This window comes from Wasmannia auropunctata, unplaced genomic scaffold, assembly GCF_000956235.1.
Source record: "Wasmannia auropunctata unplaced genomic scaffold, wasmannia.A_1.0 LD336033.1, whole genome shotgun sequence".
Lineage (NCBI taxonomy): Eukaryota > Metazoa > Arthropoda > Insecta > Hymenoptera > Formicidae > Wasmannia > Wasmannia auropunctata.
In genome coordinates this window covers 313,872-330,190 of record NW_012026857.1, presented here as the reverse complement: position 1 = coordinate 330,190, position 16,319 = coordinate 313,872, and the positions used below count along the sequence as shown (strand labels likewise).

Below are 16,319 nucleotides of genomic sequence, written 5' to 3'. Positions count from 1 at the left end.
AGAAGATATTCATATATTGCAGGTATTGTGAGTACTCACGTCGGTGGAGATCTTGCGTGTCTTCTTGTTGCTCGGCTCCTCACGATTCTCGTCGTTCTCATTGTCCGAATGACGGGAACTTAAATGGCCGATGTAGCCTTTGCGGGACTTAAAGTACGTATTGCAGCTGTGGCACTTGAAGAGCGGCGCCGGCTGGGCCACCTGGGTCGACACGTGCAGCTTGTACTTGTGCCTGTACCAACGGGTTCGCGACGGGAGCACCTCGCCGCACCACTTGCAGACTACGGAACCGTCGTTTTGAATGAGGTATTCCAGCAGCTTGGAAAATAACGTTTATTGGTGGTTTTTTTTTCTATTTCCTCTCACTCTCCTTTATCCGCCCCTTCTCTCCGCTACGCCACGCTCGATTTATCGAAATTTATTACATATATGTAATGGTACCGTGGGTACCAGAGTATGAAAAGTCAATTGAATTGTCTTATTCGTTACGTATGGAATTATCTGCTACGCTAAAAGTCCAAGAAAATGATTTTCAATATCCAAAGTCGAGGTCGCATCGGGGACAACCAACCTGCTTCCTGACCTCCGGTTCGTTCTCGCCTGCTTCCGATTTGGGCAGCAAAAGGTCGGTCTGGTCCTCCTCTGTGCGATCCGTCAGGAAGTGAACACCGCTGACCACCCTCTCGGTCTTGATGAAGGCGCCCGCGCCGCCGGTGCTCTCGTCGTCGCCGGCGTGCGTCGCCGAGGACGAGGCTGACGAGGCAGGCGCGGCGGGCGACGACGGCGACGACGAGCTGCAGATTTCGAAGGTGATGTCGCTCGGTAGCTGCGGCGGCAGCTGATCTGCCGATCGCACATGCAACGAGAAAAAAGGTACACGGCTTAAGATTAAAAATCGTTGCGGCTTCGATAAACTGTACCACGAAGAGCTGATCGCGTCAACGAGAATGAAGAACACAATTTTTTTATTTACATATAAAAGTTTATCTATAAGAGACCTGTTGTACATAAATATTTTGCCCTAATTAGTTGCTCTCTTAATCTAATCGCATTGCATTCGTTATTGGCAGATTACTCTGGAAATTTTTGAATATTCGGATATTTGGAGATTGTAAAGACTTGAAGGTATATCCAGCAAACTTATCCATTTTAATAGATTTATATAGAATTTATCTCCTTAAGAATTAATTTAATAAATTTAAATAATAATTTCTCTCTCTTAATTTTAAATATATCTATATATTTAAATATGAAAATATTTTGTAAACTAAAAGCTGTTTGAAATAAAAGCGTGATAAAGTTTGATCAAACTTTGATCTACTAACCTTTTCAATTGCTTATATAAATTATAATCTATGTCTTGCAAGTTTTTTAAGACGTACAAGATTCGACATTCTTCTTAAATACGCGGATTCGAGAAAACGAAATAACACGCGATAATTGGAGGGATGTTCCGTATACGAGGATGTAAAATTCTCGCAAGGAATTGTGTTTGTAGAGGATGATAGAAGAGACAAACTCCGCTAGACTATTGCAATGTATATCACAAAAAGTTACAAAGAGAGAAACTACAATTAGATAAAAACAAATAAAAATAATAATAATCGCGTTATTAGATTGCGTTATCGTTCATCTCGCCACCAGGCACCAGAGATATACGTAAAGGTACATCCGAGACGTACATAATCGTATAGGACAGGCATGCGTCCGCGATATGCGGCGACAATGTGCGAACGTGCAACTTTGCATCATCTTTATTGTTATTCCATGCGTACATATGTATATGCATGGAGCATGTACATATATACGTGTATGCATTAAATGTATAAACATATATATTATAGAAAAAACGCGTCTTGGAGGGTGCTTTTGGACGTGCGATATAATATAACGTAATATAATATATTTCAATATATATAATATAATATATATAATAGATTTTCTTTTCTTTATTCGCAACGCGTATGTACCTGTATTTTTGTGCAAACTACCCTCGAAATACCCGCGCGATCTCCTCCGTCTCCTCTATTGCTGACACGTATTATAATATTATTATAAAATGTAAATAACGATAGGTATTTGCGACTTTTTTCCCGATAAATTCGCTATATAAAAACACGTGTATCGAAAGACAAGTAAAAAATAAACTCAAAACTAACGAATTAATTAAATTAAGTGGTGTGCAAATTTATTTAATGTTTTTTTTTTTTTTAAATTGATGCCTCGATTAAACGACCGTTGGACGAGTTGCAATGCGTTTAAAAATCTTTCCACAATTACGTACGATATTTAGAGAAATCCTTGTCAGAGAAAATTCTGCGACAGAAAATTAACACAGATCTTGTTCTCGGGAAAAAAAATTGAAAAAAAGGCGCGATTATATAAATAACGCGTATTGCAATGTAAAAGTGCACATAATTTTTATTAATGTGTTTTATTATTACTAAAAGATGCGCTTTTTTCTCTTCGTCCTTCCCAGAGGCTGATTAGTTGCGATCGGTCAATTATAATATCGCAAATCGATCACAAATTCTACTGCGGAGTAAAATTTGTACACACACACACACACACAGCACAAACGTGGTAAACAAACCTTCTTTTCCTTTTCTTTTGGAACATTTCGGAAGAAAAACGGAAGATTCGCGACGTAATTGGCTTTTTAACTCTCCCCCTCGCTCTCTTTTTCTCTCTATATATAATATATATACCATTTAACGCTTAAATAAAATATCTGCATCGTGAATAGAATAATAATAATATAATAATAATATAACCGCATTTTACTATATCTCACGTTTTTCTCCATCGAACGCGCCGCGTCTCCTTTAAAGTCTAAACGTATCTCGCGCGCTCTTCTAACTATATAATACCCGCTGTGTTATATAGATAATAAAATTGGAAAATAAAATTATGAACGCGTTAATCCGACCATGTGTCTAAAAAAAAAGAAGAATAGCAGACAGCGCTGTAGTAACGTAGCGATATAGTAGCAATTGTACGTAACTAAATCATAAGAAGTAAATTCGCCGCTGCTTGCGACGCGCCTTGGAAGGTGGAGAGGAAAGGTGAACACGTTCTTAAATATGTTATCCGGAGACCTCGCAACAAAATGATTCGCAAGATTAAAAGATATTTTTTACTAGTCGTAATATAAATCTGTCAAATTAAAAAATAATCTCAGAATTTTATAATATCTCTTGAATCCAATATCTAAGTTTGAGTTATAAAAATTATGTCATCAAAAAGAGCGCTATGGATAATAAATTAAAATTTTGTACAGGAGAGATCTATAATACCCATTATGTATGCCAAATCTTTCTAACTATTAACGATCTGTGCTAGATGAAGAGTTATCACTCTGATAACTCGAGGCGAAGGTCCCCTCCTACCGAGGAAGAAATCACAAGCACGTGCACATTCCCTCTCTATAAGATATATATCTCTTTTTTTTTTCTCTATACATATGTTCTGTTAAATATAACTCTATTTTCTCTCTCTCTCTCTATCTCTCACTCGTTCTCACATTTATATTTTCACATATTTTATTTCCTCTCTCATTCACGCGCGTACACGGATAACGCCAATGCGGAAGACCAAAATACTGCTTTCGGTTCTCGATGCTCCCTCGAAAGCTCACGCTCAACAGGGTCAATTAATTGACTGGGGCGTACATTTGTGCGTAGAAATTGTGCTCGTCTTCGTCTTCTTAAGAATTAATTGACCGTCGGTCTCATCCTGTATCCTCTCACTCTTTCCCTGGCAACAACGTCCCGAACTGGAGACAGATCTCTTTATTTGGGTCTTCATCATGTACGACGAAAAAAAAAAAACGCAAGGGGAAAGGGAAAACAAGAGGCTCCAGTCGGGCCCGTCAGACATGCATACATTTTATACGGTGTCCGTGTACATATACAACATATAACGTCTTCTCTCTAATGTGCGCCTGTGTGTTCACTTATATACTAATAAAATAATAATAATAATAGTTAGTATAATAATTCATTTTTTATATTCATGCTGGTCCAGAGCTAAAAGTTAATATTCCTTACCGAACAAGTGATAATAAAAATAATAATTAATAATAATAGCTGTAATATAGTAACAGTGACAATAAAAATAATGTTGCGATTGTAATAGCAAGTGCGAGAATAATCGATAGTAGCAAGTAACTAGTTATCAATAATCAATAATGCTTCTATAATACACTTCCCCGGAAGAGACAAAAGAAAAACAGGAAGATATTTCAAGGAAGAAGGGAAAGAAACCTGTACATCGCGACTGTTACATAGGATACTTTACATACCCCGTATGTGTTCTTTCAATTTTCCTTTTCTCTTTCTTTCTCCTTTGTTTTTTTTTTTTTTATTAACGCCATACTAATATATTCTGTAATAAATATACACTTTCTCGTCTCTTCCCCCTTTTTTTTATTTTCTTTTTCTTCTCGTGTATTTCTAATAAAAATGTTAATTCTGCTCGTTTCGCGAAATAATGGTTTACTTCTTCCTCTTTATTTTTATTTTTAAAATACACTTCTTCCCTTTTTTTTATTATTTTTTTACAGGTTGCATCGGAAATTCCATAGAGAAGCAGGAATGCATTATTTGGTCAAACTGAAAATTAGATCTTGTTCAAGATCGTCAAGTAATTTTGATGACTTAAGCTTCAAGATAGGCAACCAGGTATGATTTCATAATTAATTCCGAGTAAATAGCAATTAAAAGAAACACGCTTAATTGAAGTCTTAACAGCTAGAATTTAATGTAAAATTAAAAAGATAAATTATACGGACAGAAGAAATATTTGACACGTCGAAATAGAAATTGTGCGCTTTCGTAGGAAACCGTTCATGAGAAATCAGAAATTGGAGTAAAAATCTTTTTCGTCATTCTTCGAAAAAAATTCAGCATCGTCTAATCATTAGGGACCCCGAATAGCCGAGACCTCGGAAATTGACCTCTCTTAATTTCTCGAAGCAACACAAATACTACAAGTGTTCTGACAGATTCTGTAAAAGATAGATTCTTGCTTGCAACTTCGACATTGATTTCCGAGTTCTCGAAATCGAAAACGCTTGATCCGAGGCCTGCTTCTTCAAGTTATAAAGGTTTACGATCTTGCTTCGTGGTGCATGCAGAAAATATATTTAACGGTATATCCTCCACGATATGCTTCTTTCTTACATTTTTTAAACAATTACAATTATTTTGTCCGAATCACGTTATAATCGTATAATCAAACAATCACGTCGTTTCATGCATCTTAATCGAATTTAATAAATAGAACGATTAGCAAAACATTCCCGCCACAATGCACATGCACCACGATTTCCCTTTCCACGTGTCGTACACGCTTGACTCGATGAACAAACGAGGATCGAGCCCGTTATTGCACAGAGTTCATATAATACTAACGTACACAGGAAGCGAGAGGAGTGTGATTGTTCCTCTTCTTCTTCAACACATTTCCCTCCTCTTTATCATCACATGTCACAATCTCCCCCTCTAGACTTCCTCTGAGTTCGCTCTCTCGTTTGCTCGTTTTTTCTCTTTAAGGAAGCTTCCTCTCGCTTCTCGCGGAAGACACGACGAAGCGGATCGTTATCGATCATCACCGTCATCGCGGGGGTGAGATGGGCTACGCGATTGGTCCGTGACCAAACTTTTCTTTCGGCGTGGGATGATATCTTACGTATGCTGGCAAACGCGATGATCGTTGCAGCAACGACGGGTGATTTTTCAACGGAATATCGATTTCTTTCGACAGCATATTCCACGAGATCTTCCGATTTTTCGTCGGGATGCAGTTTGCTTACTTATTTATTGGTCACCGTTTTACTTGATTTTAATAACAAAAATAGCTGCAATAGCATTAATATAGCATTAATCAATTAAAATTGTGCGGAATTTTTTCCGTCGACGAGAAACGCGACGGCAGCAACGACGAACGCGGGAACCACCGCCGACGAGCGCGGGCGGCACATTGATTCGAAAAGGTGTAATTTAAAAGAGTTTTCACTATACAATTATAATTATAATATACATACATTATAATTATTATTATATATAATTATATATAATTATAATTATTATATCATATAACATATATAATATTATAATATAATTATATATATTATATAATAATTATAATTAATATAAATAAGTATGACTTTTCTCTGTATCATGATAGAAAAATAAAAATTAGAATTTGTTTCTAAATAACCCGTCATTGTTTCTACTTCTGAATTCCGCAAAGTCTTGGAAACCGTGACTCTATTCACCCGCCGTTACCGAACGCCGTTCAGGAGCGACTGCCGCGCCTGAAGGTCGTCGCCCTGGCCGCCGCGGCCGTGGTCCTGGATGCCGCGGCGGAGCCAAGCCTCCTCGCGTGCCTCTGAACCGCCGCCGGGCCGATCGACAGCCCACCTCGCCCTCGCCCCGCCCGCTAAGGCCCGCCAGGCAGAAAGAAACCGAAGGGCATGACGCAGTCCTTGGGCATGAAGCAGTCATGCACGGTCTTCATGTGGTTCTTCATCTTGTCGGGTCGTGAGAATTCCTTAGAGCACACCGGACAGGGGAACACCTTGCGCTGATGGCCCTCGTGGTAGAGGAAGGCGTGCCGCTGGAAGCTGTACTTGTTTTTGAACGTCTTCTGGATGTCGAGCTTGGCGCATTCGGTGCACTGATAAACGCCCTCGCTGATGGAGGCGTAACGGAAGAGATTTAGACCGCGCACCGACATCTCCGTCAGTTGCTCGGCCGGATCCTGGGACTGTGACGTGGCGCGACGTCGCATACGTCGCTTCGGGGCCTGACGGCCGCTCGGCGCCGACATCGCGCCAACGTTGGACGACGTGGTGTTCGCGCCGCTGCCGGCATTCCTGGAGGCGGGCGATCCCGAGGAGCTGCGGGTCAATGTGCCGCCCGCGCTCGTCGTCGTCGGCGTGGTTCCCGCGTTCGTCGTCGCTGCCGTCGCGTTTGTCGTCGACGTCGACGACGACGTGCTCGCCCGTGCGTTCGACGGCGACGAGGACGACGACGAGTTCGGGGATGATGATACGTCCATCGATGTCGCGGCCGGCGACGCACCCGTGTTCAATCCGCGAGATTTCTCCTTCCAGGACTCGCTGCCGTTATCCGTTTTGCTCGACGAAAATTCTGTGAAAAAAGGACGATTAGTAAATGTATTCCAATTAAATTTTTTTGTAGACTGAATTATTTAATAATGTGACTTTTACTAACTCATTTTATGACAATAGCAAGAAAAAATATAAATAGTACGCTATACGAAGACGATACTTTCGTAAGATTTCGGTGCATTGCATGCGGAAGCCGTAAAATAGGGCTGATAAACAAATAATTGAGCTAATGATAATAAAAAAAAAATATTGACGCATGCGTAGTGATCTAAATACATATTGCTACTATCTGAATTGACCTACTACTAAAATTAAAACTACATTCAAATGACGTCAATTTAAGACTAAATTAAAATAGAGAATCGTACAGTGCTGTAATAAATATAACTTAAAAATACATTATTGTAAATGAGGAACATAGAATGGGATAAAATAATATGAAATATCAAAGAGATATCCATGTCAAAAAAATTAATTTAAAATTATTAGATTGTGTGTGTGTGTGTGTGTGTGTACGTGCGTGTGTGTGTTTAAATTGTGTATCTGATAGTAATGCAATAATTTAACAAATTCCATTAGGGAAAATTTTCTACCATTAAATTATAAAAATTGAGACGGGAAGAAAAAAAATTAAGGAAAAAAGGAATAAATGAAAACATCGTGTAACAATATAAACGTAACGGAAAATCATATACACATATACATATATATTTTTCTTATTTTCCACAATTTCTTTGCTCTTCCTCGAAGAGAAAAAGAAAATAAAACAACAATGCGCAACATGCAAAACAAAGGTCCGTAAAAAATAATAATCGCTGGCCTCTCGTCGCGGTTGGCTTTCCTGACTAATCCTGAGTTCTCCAGCACGTGGAAGAGTCCTAAGAATCGCTCTGGAGAACATCGGAATCGAGTCGTTTCTTTGAGCAAACCGCAACGAAGGAACTTAACATCTAAGGATCGTCTCCTCGGTAGCCGCGACTCCGACGTGATCCTTCCTCAAAGATGATGTGAAAACGGGCTTCGATCTCTTAAACAAAACAGACTATCTTGTAGAAATAATTTTCCACTCGTAGAACCTCTAATTCTACTTTTCCTTCAATTATTGCAAATATCGATTCTTATATGTGTAGCGGAAATTTCTTTTCCGCCTCGCAGGAAGTAAAAATCGACACTTTGCAATACGAAAAGAAAATTGCTGCAAGTATTCTACAAGTGCAAAATTAATTTCTGCGAAAAATCTGTGAGGACTGCCGATCCCGATCTGACCGCGGGGAGACGAACGGCGACCGACGAGACGAGTGCGCTAGAACGAAACTAAATAAAAGTAATTTTTGGCTAAGAATAACGGTGCTTCGTGACGAGTGCGGGGAGGTCTCTTGACATCCTGTATTGGCGTACAAATTAAAAATATGTATACATACAAATCGAGATGCATACGCGGTATCGAATCCCGGTGTAACACCAGCGAGAACGTTTGCACGTGAAACTCGCGTCCTGAACCGTCGAAGAAGTCGTGAGACAGTTGCGTATTATGATTATGGCACTTTATTATGTTGAGAAACGGAACCGACGTTATCCGGACCACGGCGATTATTACGCAAGATTAATACTCATTTCTCGTTTTTATAATACGTTTATTAGTACGATTAATAAAATTTTAAGAATTTTACTTAACAAACCATTAAAATTCTCACAGGAGTAAGTAGAAGCAATGACTATCTTTTCTCAATTTAGCAAAATTAATTTAACGTAATTAATTCAATAATTAGTCATTCCAAAAATTAGTAATTCTATAAATTTCGAAATATATTCTCTCTAATACGCATCTAAGTGTTAATGTAACTAAGAACACGAAATTTTTCTTTCGGTACTCTGCTCGGGTCGTGGTCTAGAAAACACGTTCTTTTTTGCAAGACCGGCGGCTTCACGTGCACGTTATCGTATAACACAATAATAACGCAAAAGTGGAGCTAAGAAAGGAAAGGAAAAAAGACGAAAAAAAAAACAACAATTACTACTACATACGATCACTACGTTTGTTAGTGGCATTGGTAGTTACCTTTCCTCTCGAGTTCAACGGGAATAGAAAGAAAAAATGCGAAATCGTCGCCGTTTTGTAGACGAAACGCGGAAAACGTTGGCCGCAAATATTTCCGCTTCCTCTTCTCTTTTTTTTGAACACATATTTTGTCACACTTTCCACCGATCTTTGCGCACGTAACGACGATGGCAGGTTCGCTTAACAAAGATGTTTCCACATTCCCTTTCTCTCTTTCTCTCTCTCTCTCACATTCTCTCTTTCTCTTTATCATCATTCATCACGATATACGTTACTTGATACGATAGGCACGACTGACTTTACCGAGATACGCGATGCTCTCCCCTTTCGCAGAAAATTCTTGCCGTCTTTTCCACGGCAAGTTCCATCGCTCACGGATCTCGGAAAGTCGCCAGACATACAAAATGTCCCGAAAGAAGCTGCGAAAAATTTTATCAGGTTAATCCGACCGATTAGATCTACGGATATCTTGAGTTTCGTGAACACATGAATTCAAGTATTTTTCAGATTTTTTCGACTCTCGCCCCGGGCATTTAGAAACGAAGTTTCTCTACCACGACCTATATATACAGGTCGACGCTACCCTTTCGAGACACCGTGTATAACGGATTATTCGGTGGATCGGCGAGATAGTTAAGAATCCTCCGAGTTACAATCTATTGAACACCGTTCTTTTTATTATTGATAGTCATAGTCGAACAATCAGTGCATATAAAATATACTAAGTCTACCCAGCGTCAGAAAAGACTCGTCAGCTCTAGAAAAATTTCCTATAAAATTTTCGCCCTCCCCTCTCTTGCTTTCACCTTATTTTTTTTCTTTTATTAAATTCTCGCCCTCTCGGAAAGCGAATCTCTCCCTTATATTTGGCACTGAGAATGCGATCGTCGATCCGTCCCTTCGACGAAGGGAGAGGGATGCGCGCGCGATAACAATTTATTTATTTTCCTTTTTTTAATTCGCCTCTCGCACTACAATCTTCATTTCGCTTTTCCATTTCTTTATTCTTTTTTTTTTTTCAACATTGTCGTTATTTTATGTCGCTTAAGAAAGGCACCGAACCGGGGGACTACTCGCGCGTTTTAAAACATCGGATCCCGCGTGAAGAGCACATGTTAAATCAACGTTTTATTTGCGTTACGCGTTTTCGCATATTTAATTGCATTTACAAAAATCTCGGAGGTCGAATGACGATCCCTTTTGCTTTCGTAAACTGCTGTCGAGCCTCGCAATCGTCTCGATCCCCCTCCTCTCTTATACACTTGTTTCGCTTCTTTTTTTTTTGTTTTTATTTTTACCCTCGTTTTCTGACGCATCGTCTCGAAACTGCAACGACGTTATATATAATAGGTATTATCAACTAGCGCTAAAATATATTCGATATAACTTCTGTTTATATATATAATATATATAATAATGATAATCGTAATAATAATAATAATAATAATAATAATCGCAATATATGTATGTATATATATAATATATGTACTATTTGTTTGACTCTCTCTCTTTCTCACACGCTTTCGTTCTCGTTCTCTGTATACGTGTACATCCGTGGGTAATTTAATTGCGATAATAAACTATGATTCTTTTCTTTAATATATATAGATGTGTATGTATATATATATTTATTTTTTTTAATTTAATATATATATATATATATTATATTAAAATCTATTCGATAGTACAGTCTGCTTTTTAAGCCTCGTAAATTAATCTTCCTCTCTTTCGCTGACTCTCTATTTCTTTCTTTCTTTCTTTCCTTCTTTCGCGATGATGGGTTTATATCCTTGCAATGACGCGTGTCGCGCGAGAAATCTACAAGAATAATCAATATGTATATTGACTGGTGGTCCCACCCTTTCGCGAGGGGACGAACGCATAACGAGACGAGAAAGATCTCGGCGCGACACCCCTGCAAGAGCTTCGCGCGCGCTTCGCATAAATATAATATATATTTATAATATATATAATCTATATCGTAATTTTTTTTTCACGACTCCCTCACTCGTCTTCTGCTCATCTTCCACGTCTCTCCTCAACAAGATCCATTAGCTAAACACGTTCTAAACGAACATGTTCGAAACCCATCGGCGAGACTATCGCACCCGCGATGAGAGCGTGAGAATGTTACGGTTGTAAGAAAAGCGTAGCGACCAACCGGATGGTCCTGCGCTCCCTTCGAGATGCAAATAACAGGGCAGTTGCAGAAGCACAAGAGCTCGTTTTTTCACGATTTCACGCGCACAACTCGCTACGACGTACAATACGCGATAAAAATTCCTTTTACTCACGATAAAGTGATATACGACGTAATAAATTATATATGAAAATGCAATAGAATTTGACGATAAAATTTGAAGATACGCAACGACAACACTATAAAATTTCACAATATTTATATATGTATATATACAATTTAACAAATATCAACAAAATCTAATCCGCAGATCAGAATCCAATTTCCAAACGTCATACACAGAATTGTCCTCTCGGAGCTTATCTATTATAAGTAGAGCGTACGATATTCTCCGTAATCTATACGCGTATAATAAATTCCGAGGAAAAGACGGAATTTTGACGACGAAACTCGATATGTCAGCACACGTCGCAGATATAGCGGCCGTTCTCGCGCGAATAGAACGATTCCTCGCGACACCTCACCCTTGACTTATGAACACTTTTTACAATTTGAACACTAATTTTGTACGAATATACGGGGGGACCTGACGTCGTGTATATCTCCCTTTTTTTCGCGTATCCTCGAACTCTCGCAAAATAGCCCCCTTTTTTTCCTCCTCCCCTCATCCTCCACACGATTGTCCCCTCCCTACAATTGGCAACGATTAAAAGCGCTTTTTAACGACCTTAACTCTAAAAAGTTCAACAACGTCGAGAAGGCAACGAACGTGAGCGAATTTCTCCTCCCTTTTATATGTCTTTAAATTTGAACAACGAGTCTCAAGATCAGTCGCTGCGTCTTCACCGGTGCTTTCCTTAAACAGCGATTTATCCTGATCACGAGCCTTCAGATGCCGGCGAGGAAATTCGGAGCGAGCTCGAGAATCGGCCGTTCTGCGGGCTACCATCGCGTGTCGCGCGGAGTGTGCTCTCTGTAACTGCTCTGTTTGCCACAAAAGGATGTGATAACGTTTGCAACGAATGCGGGATGCTTGCCGACCTGCGTGTCGTGAAAGTGAAATTTTGTCGCGGTAAAAAAAAAAAGATGAAAAGTAAAAAAAAAAGGAATTGTGATGACCCTCAAAGATCTCGGAAACCTACTCTGTCAAGACTTATTCTAAAAATTAAAAGTCCATTTCAAAACTCATATATAATTTTGTAAATATATACGTATACAGGATGCTTCCAAAGTGTCTTGCCGAATATTCTTTTAGGAACATCCTGCCGGTCGAAGGAGCATCAAGCGAAATTTCAGCGATGATAAATAATATTTTATATAATGTGTATATATATATATAATTGCTACAAGCTACCATGTGTACATATGTGTAAATCCATGATCCTTTGGTATACGTAGATTTTCTAAAAAGCGCGGAAGAGAAAATTACAAAATGTGAGAACGATAAAATCAAGCGATCTCCAGTTCTCACACCCTTTTTCTTTGCACTTCTCACGCAGACATCGACTAGGGTGAATCAAAGCTATTATTGTACAAATTGATAAAAATCGCGACCCTCACAAGAAACCGCGCACCGAGACGAGAAGCCCTGCAGGTCCCGTCGCAAAAGAAAAACAACAAACACGGCAACAACAACGATAAATCCGATCTGTCAAAAATCAACTTCGCTCGAATTCGAGAAAATTGCAACGTCCCAGAAAAAAAAAAACTTTCGAAAAATTGCCGTCCGCGACCTGCAGGACATTTCCTCTCCCCGGTGATCCTTTTTTTCCCCCCTCGATTTCCCTTCGCGTCTTTCTCACCCTTTAATTAATTGAGTTAGTCTTAGCCTCTCAGTGATTATCAAATGTGAGTGTAATTAATTATTATTTGCTTGCCTCTCCTCCTTCTCCTCCTCCTAAAAAAAAATCGATATATAAGCTGTCTAGCCGCTGCCTTTTTGCACTTTTTTCCCCGTTTTTTTTCGTGAAAATCTACCCAGTTCTCCTGAATCCTTCGCATACACACGCTGGATACACGCTGGGACGGGCTTGTGACAACCCATCGTGGAACCAGGCCGTGACCGTTCCCCCTTTCACTCACCCTTGGCGTGATTTTCCTTTCAAGGACATTTCCTACCGTTTACAGACACTCTTTGGTCCGACAAGGTTTCGAATATTGCGGATAATAATTGACCTGACGGCGCGAGATCCTGCCGTCCCAAGGAATACTGGGTGCCAAATTTCCGAGTGCGATTATACGTGCAATCTCGAAGAGAAAATATGGGGCATTACGAATAAATTATAGCAAGATCTGTTCCCTCTTTTAATTTTTAAACGTTTGCAATAAGTTGCCATATTTATACTCGATTTTTTTAATGTCTCACTGATAATTTGACTACATATTGTAAATATGTATATTTCTCATTGCGTCTTGCTAATTCATGAACAATAATTCATTTAATCTGCCACGATTAATTAGTTAATTATTATTATTATATTGAGAGTTTTTCAAATAAATACCATAAATTTTTATAGAATATTTAACAATTGCAGCATATTGCGATAAAGACGTGAGTTTTTCATTGGCACCGCGTATATCCTGGGCTTCTGACGCTCGCGGAAGATTTCTCCGGGACGTACCCGTTCTTTCTCGCGTGGGATAAATAATCTACAAGGGTCGGTTAGAAGCTCTTTGGTCCATCGAAGTTTCGAATATATTGCGGATAATTGACCTGAGTGCGCGAAAATCCACGGCACGGCCCACCAATCTCTCTTAACGTTTACAATTCCCCTCCCCCCCCTTCCCTCCACACCGTTTCGTCGACCCAACAAATCCCTTAACCCCTTCACAGGTCCCTTTCGTTCTCCTATATCTACTGCGCTATCTTTGCTGCCTTTTGCCTAACTGGTATTATAGAACTCTCTATTCGCTTAAAAGTTACGCTCGAATCGCGACGCGATCTTAGCGGGCCCCGTGAATAAACGCGGAGCGAGTGCTCTCTCGATAACTTCGCTCCAACACTTCAAGATCATGCTCTAACTTCCAAAACGTGTCTCTTCATGTTTGTGAGGTAGTATTCTAATATCGCGAAAACGTTTCTATACAGGCGCGATATTCCAATTTTTTGTAACATCGGTGGATCACCGCTCCACCTGGAGCTTGTAAAAAATTTGAAAAAACGTCAATTTGAGACACCTCGATGCGTTCGTTCGACGAAACGAGCGAGAGCACTTATTCCAGGTCGCATCACGGAGCCCACTACTTGCTCAACGGCGATGATCCGGCCCTTACGACTATAACTGTTTTGTTATCTTTGCAACGCTAGATACCTCTTGAATAACGAACGAACAACACTGGTCAATCGGGGCCCGTTCAACCCCCACCGCGCGTTAAAGTAACAACGAAGATCTCCGTTATTTGTAATAACTGATTAATAGTAGTGATAATAATAATAATTATAGTTATTATGTAGCCTCTAGTCGTCTAACGTCTATGCCCAACTAGTGAAAAATTTGTATATAAATCGTCTCGCCCCTCTCGCGGAGGGAGGGCGCTCGACGGAGTGTAAGGTGCAAAATATAGTAAGCTATACGATCTCGTACTTTTAGTGCTTTTTTTTTCTCGCGACTAAGCCTCTAACCGCCATTACCGTACCACCATGCGGCCTGTCTCGGTTGACGACGTTTCTTATTCGACTGTCAAGATAAAATTGCAAAGAGTAAAATTAACAGATAAAGAGTTTTATATACATATGTAGATTTTTAGCTATGTGTAAAAAAGTTACACGGACTCGGTACTGACTATTCAAAGCTCGGGGTGCTAGGCTTGAAAAACTTGATGAACTCCGGATGGAAAGTAGTTTAAAAATAAAACTAATTAAAAAGTAAAGTAAAACACGACTGCTTCAAAATCATCAAAAAACGGCATCTTAATAATTTTAATTAACTTAGCGATAGCTAAATAATTTTCATTCCTTTTCAAACGTAGCAGAATTATTATTAATAATAATAAATAAATATTTATTATTACATTCATTATAAATATATTATATTTATAACAAATAAATATAAATTATTAATAATAATTATGCTACATTTGAAAAGAAATAAAAATTATTGTTAACGTTACATAACAATTCTTCACGCAAACTTTTTAAACTAAGGATAGTTTTAATTAGTTTCAAGACGAGTGACAATAGTTCTTACGTTATCACCCGGTTTACCAGATTCTCCACTTAGTGCCCCGAACATGTTCACACCGACATCCGGAAATGGACTCAACTGAACAGGACAGGATGATGCGGCATGGCGGCGGCGTTAAGTTACTACTAAGGTGCCTTCAGTCTATCCAATGTCAGTACTATCTTGTATTTGGTGTCGTTAAAACCGTCCCTCTGCAGTCTTTCGCGAGATTGCGTTTTTCCCGTTCCGTCCCTCCACCCCCCCTTTTTTAACGTCGTTCTCCCAAAAATGCCGTCGCGGCATTTTCGCGATCCAAACGGCTCAACAACAACATGGCGAACGGTCATCAATACATATATATTGCATTTACTCAGTCTACGTAGTTCCCTTATTATTTATACTGTGCGTGCGCGCGTACGTTTCACCCTGGTTCACCGTTCTTTTCACCTTTCCTTCTAGCCTCCTTCTTCTACCATAAAGACAAGAATCTGATAAATCTCCTACAAATTGAATTAAGTTTCCCTCAGTAGCTCAACAATTACGTAACAAATTACTACATGTAATTGGTGTGTTTTCCAACATCCTCAACTTGCAAGAGCTTAGCTCCTTTTATTGCTATATATAGCGTAATTCATCCTCGCAAGTGACTTCTTGAGAAGATAACTTCGAGATAACTTACTCGAACTAAATTAAGAATTAAAAACTATTTCTTTCTTTTTTTTTTTTTAACCAGGCGTGAAGTGTTTAGAGAACGCGAACAAAGGATGCGTAAAATACGCGCGCGCACCTCGTAGAAATGTATCGCCGAGCTGCGTCAGC

The 16,319-nt window shown here is 39.3% G+C and overlaps 1 protein-coding gene across 3 annotated transcripts in view; it reads right to left on the bottom strand.

Moving 5' to 3' along the window:
* The window catches only part of LOC105452310 (protein tramtrack, beta isoform), a 46,033-nt gene that overhangs the window by 5,230 nt on the left and 24,484 nt on the right, over positions 1 to 16,319 (bottom strand). For all 3 annotated transcript variants that reach the window (XM_011693291.1, XM_011693289.1, XM_011693290.1), the window contains exons 5-6: positions 572 to 843; positions 40 to 318 (exon numbers count right to left, since the gene is read on the bottom strand). In XM_011693291.1, the coding sequence (XP_011691593.1) occupies positions 40 to 318; positions 572 to 843 (551 nt within the window). The remainder of the gene's footprint in view (positions 1 to 39; positions 319 to 571; positions 844 to 16,319) is intronic.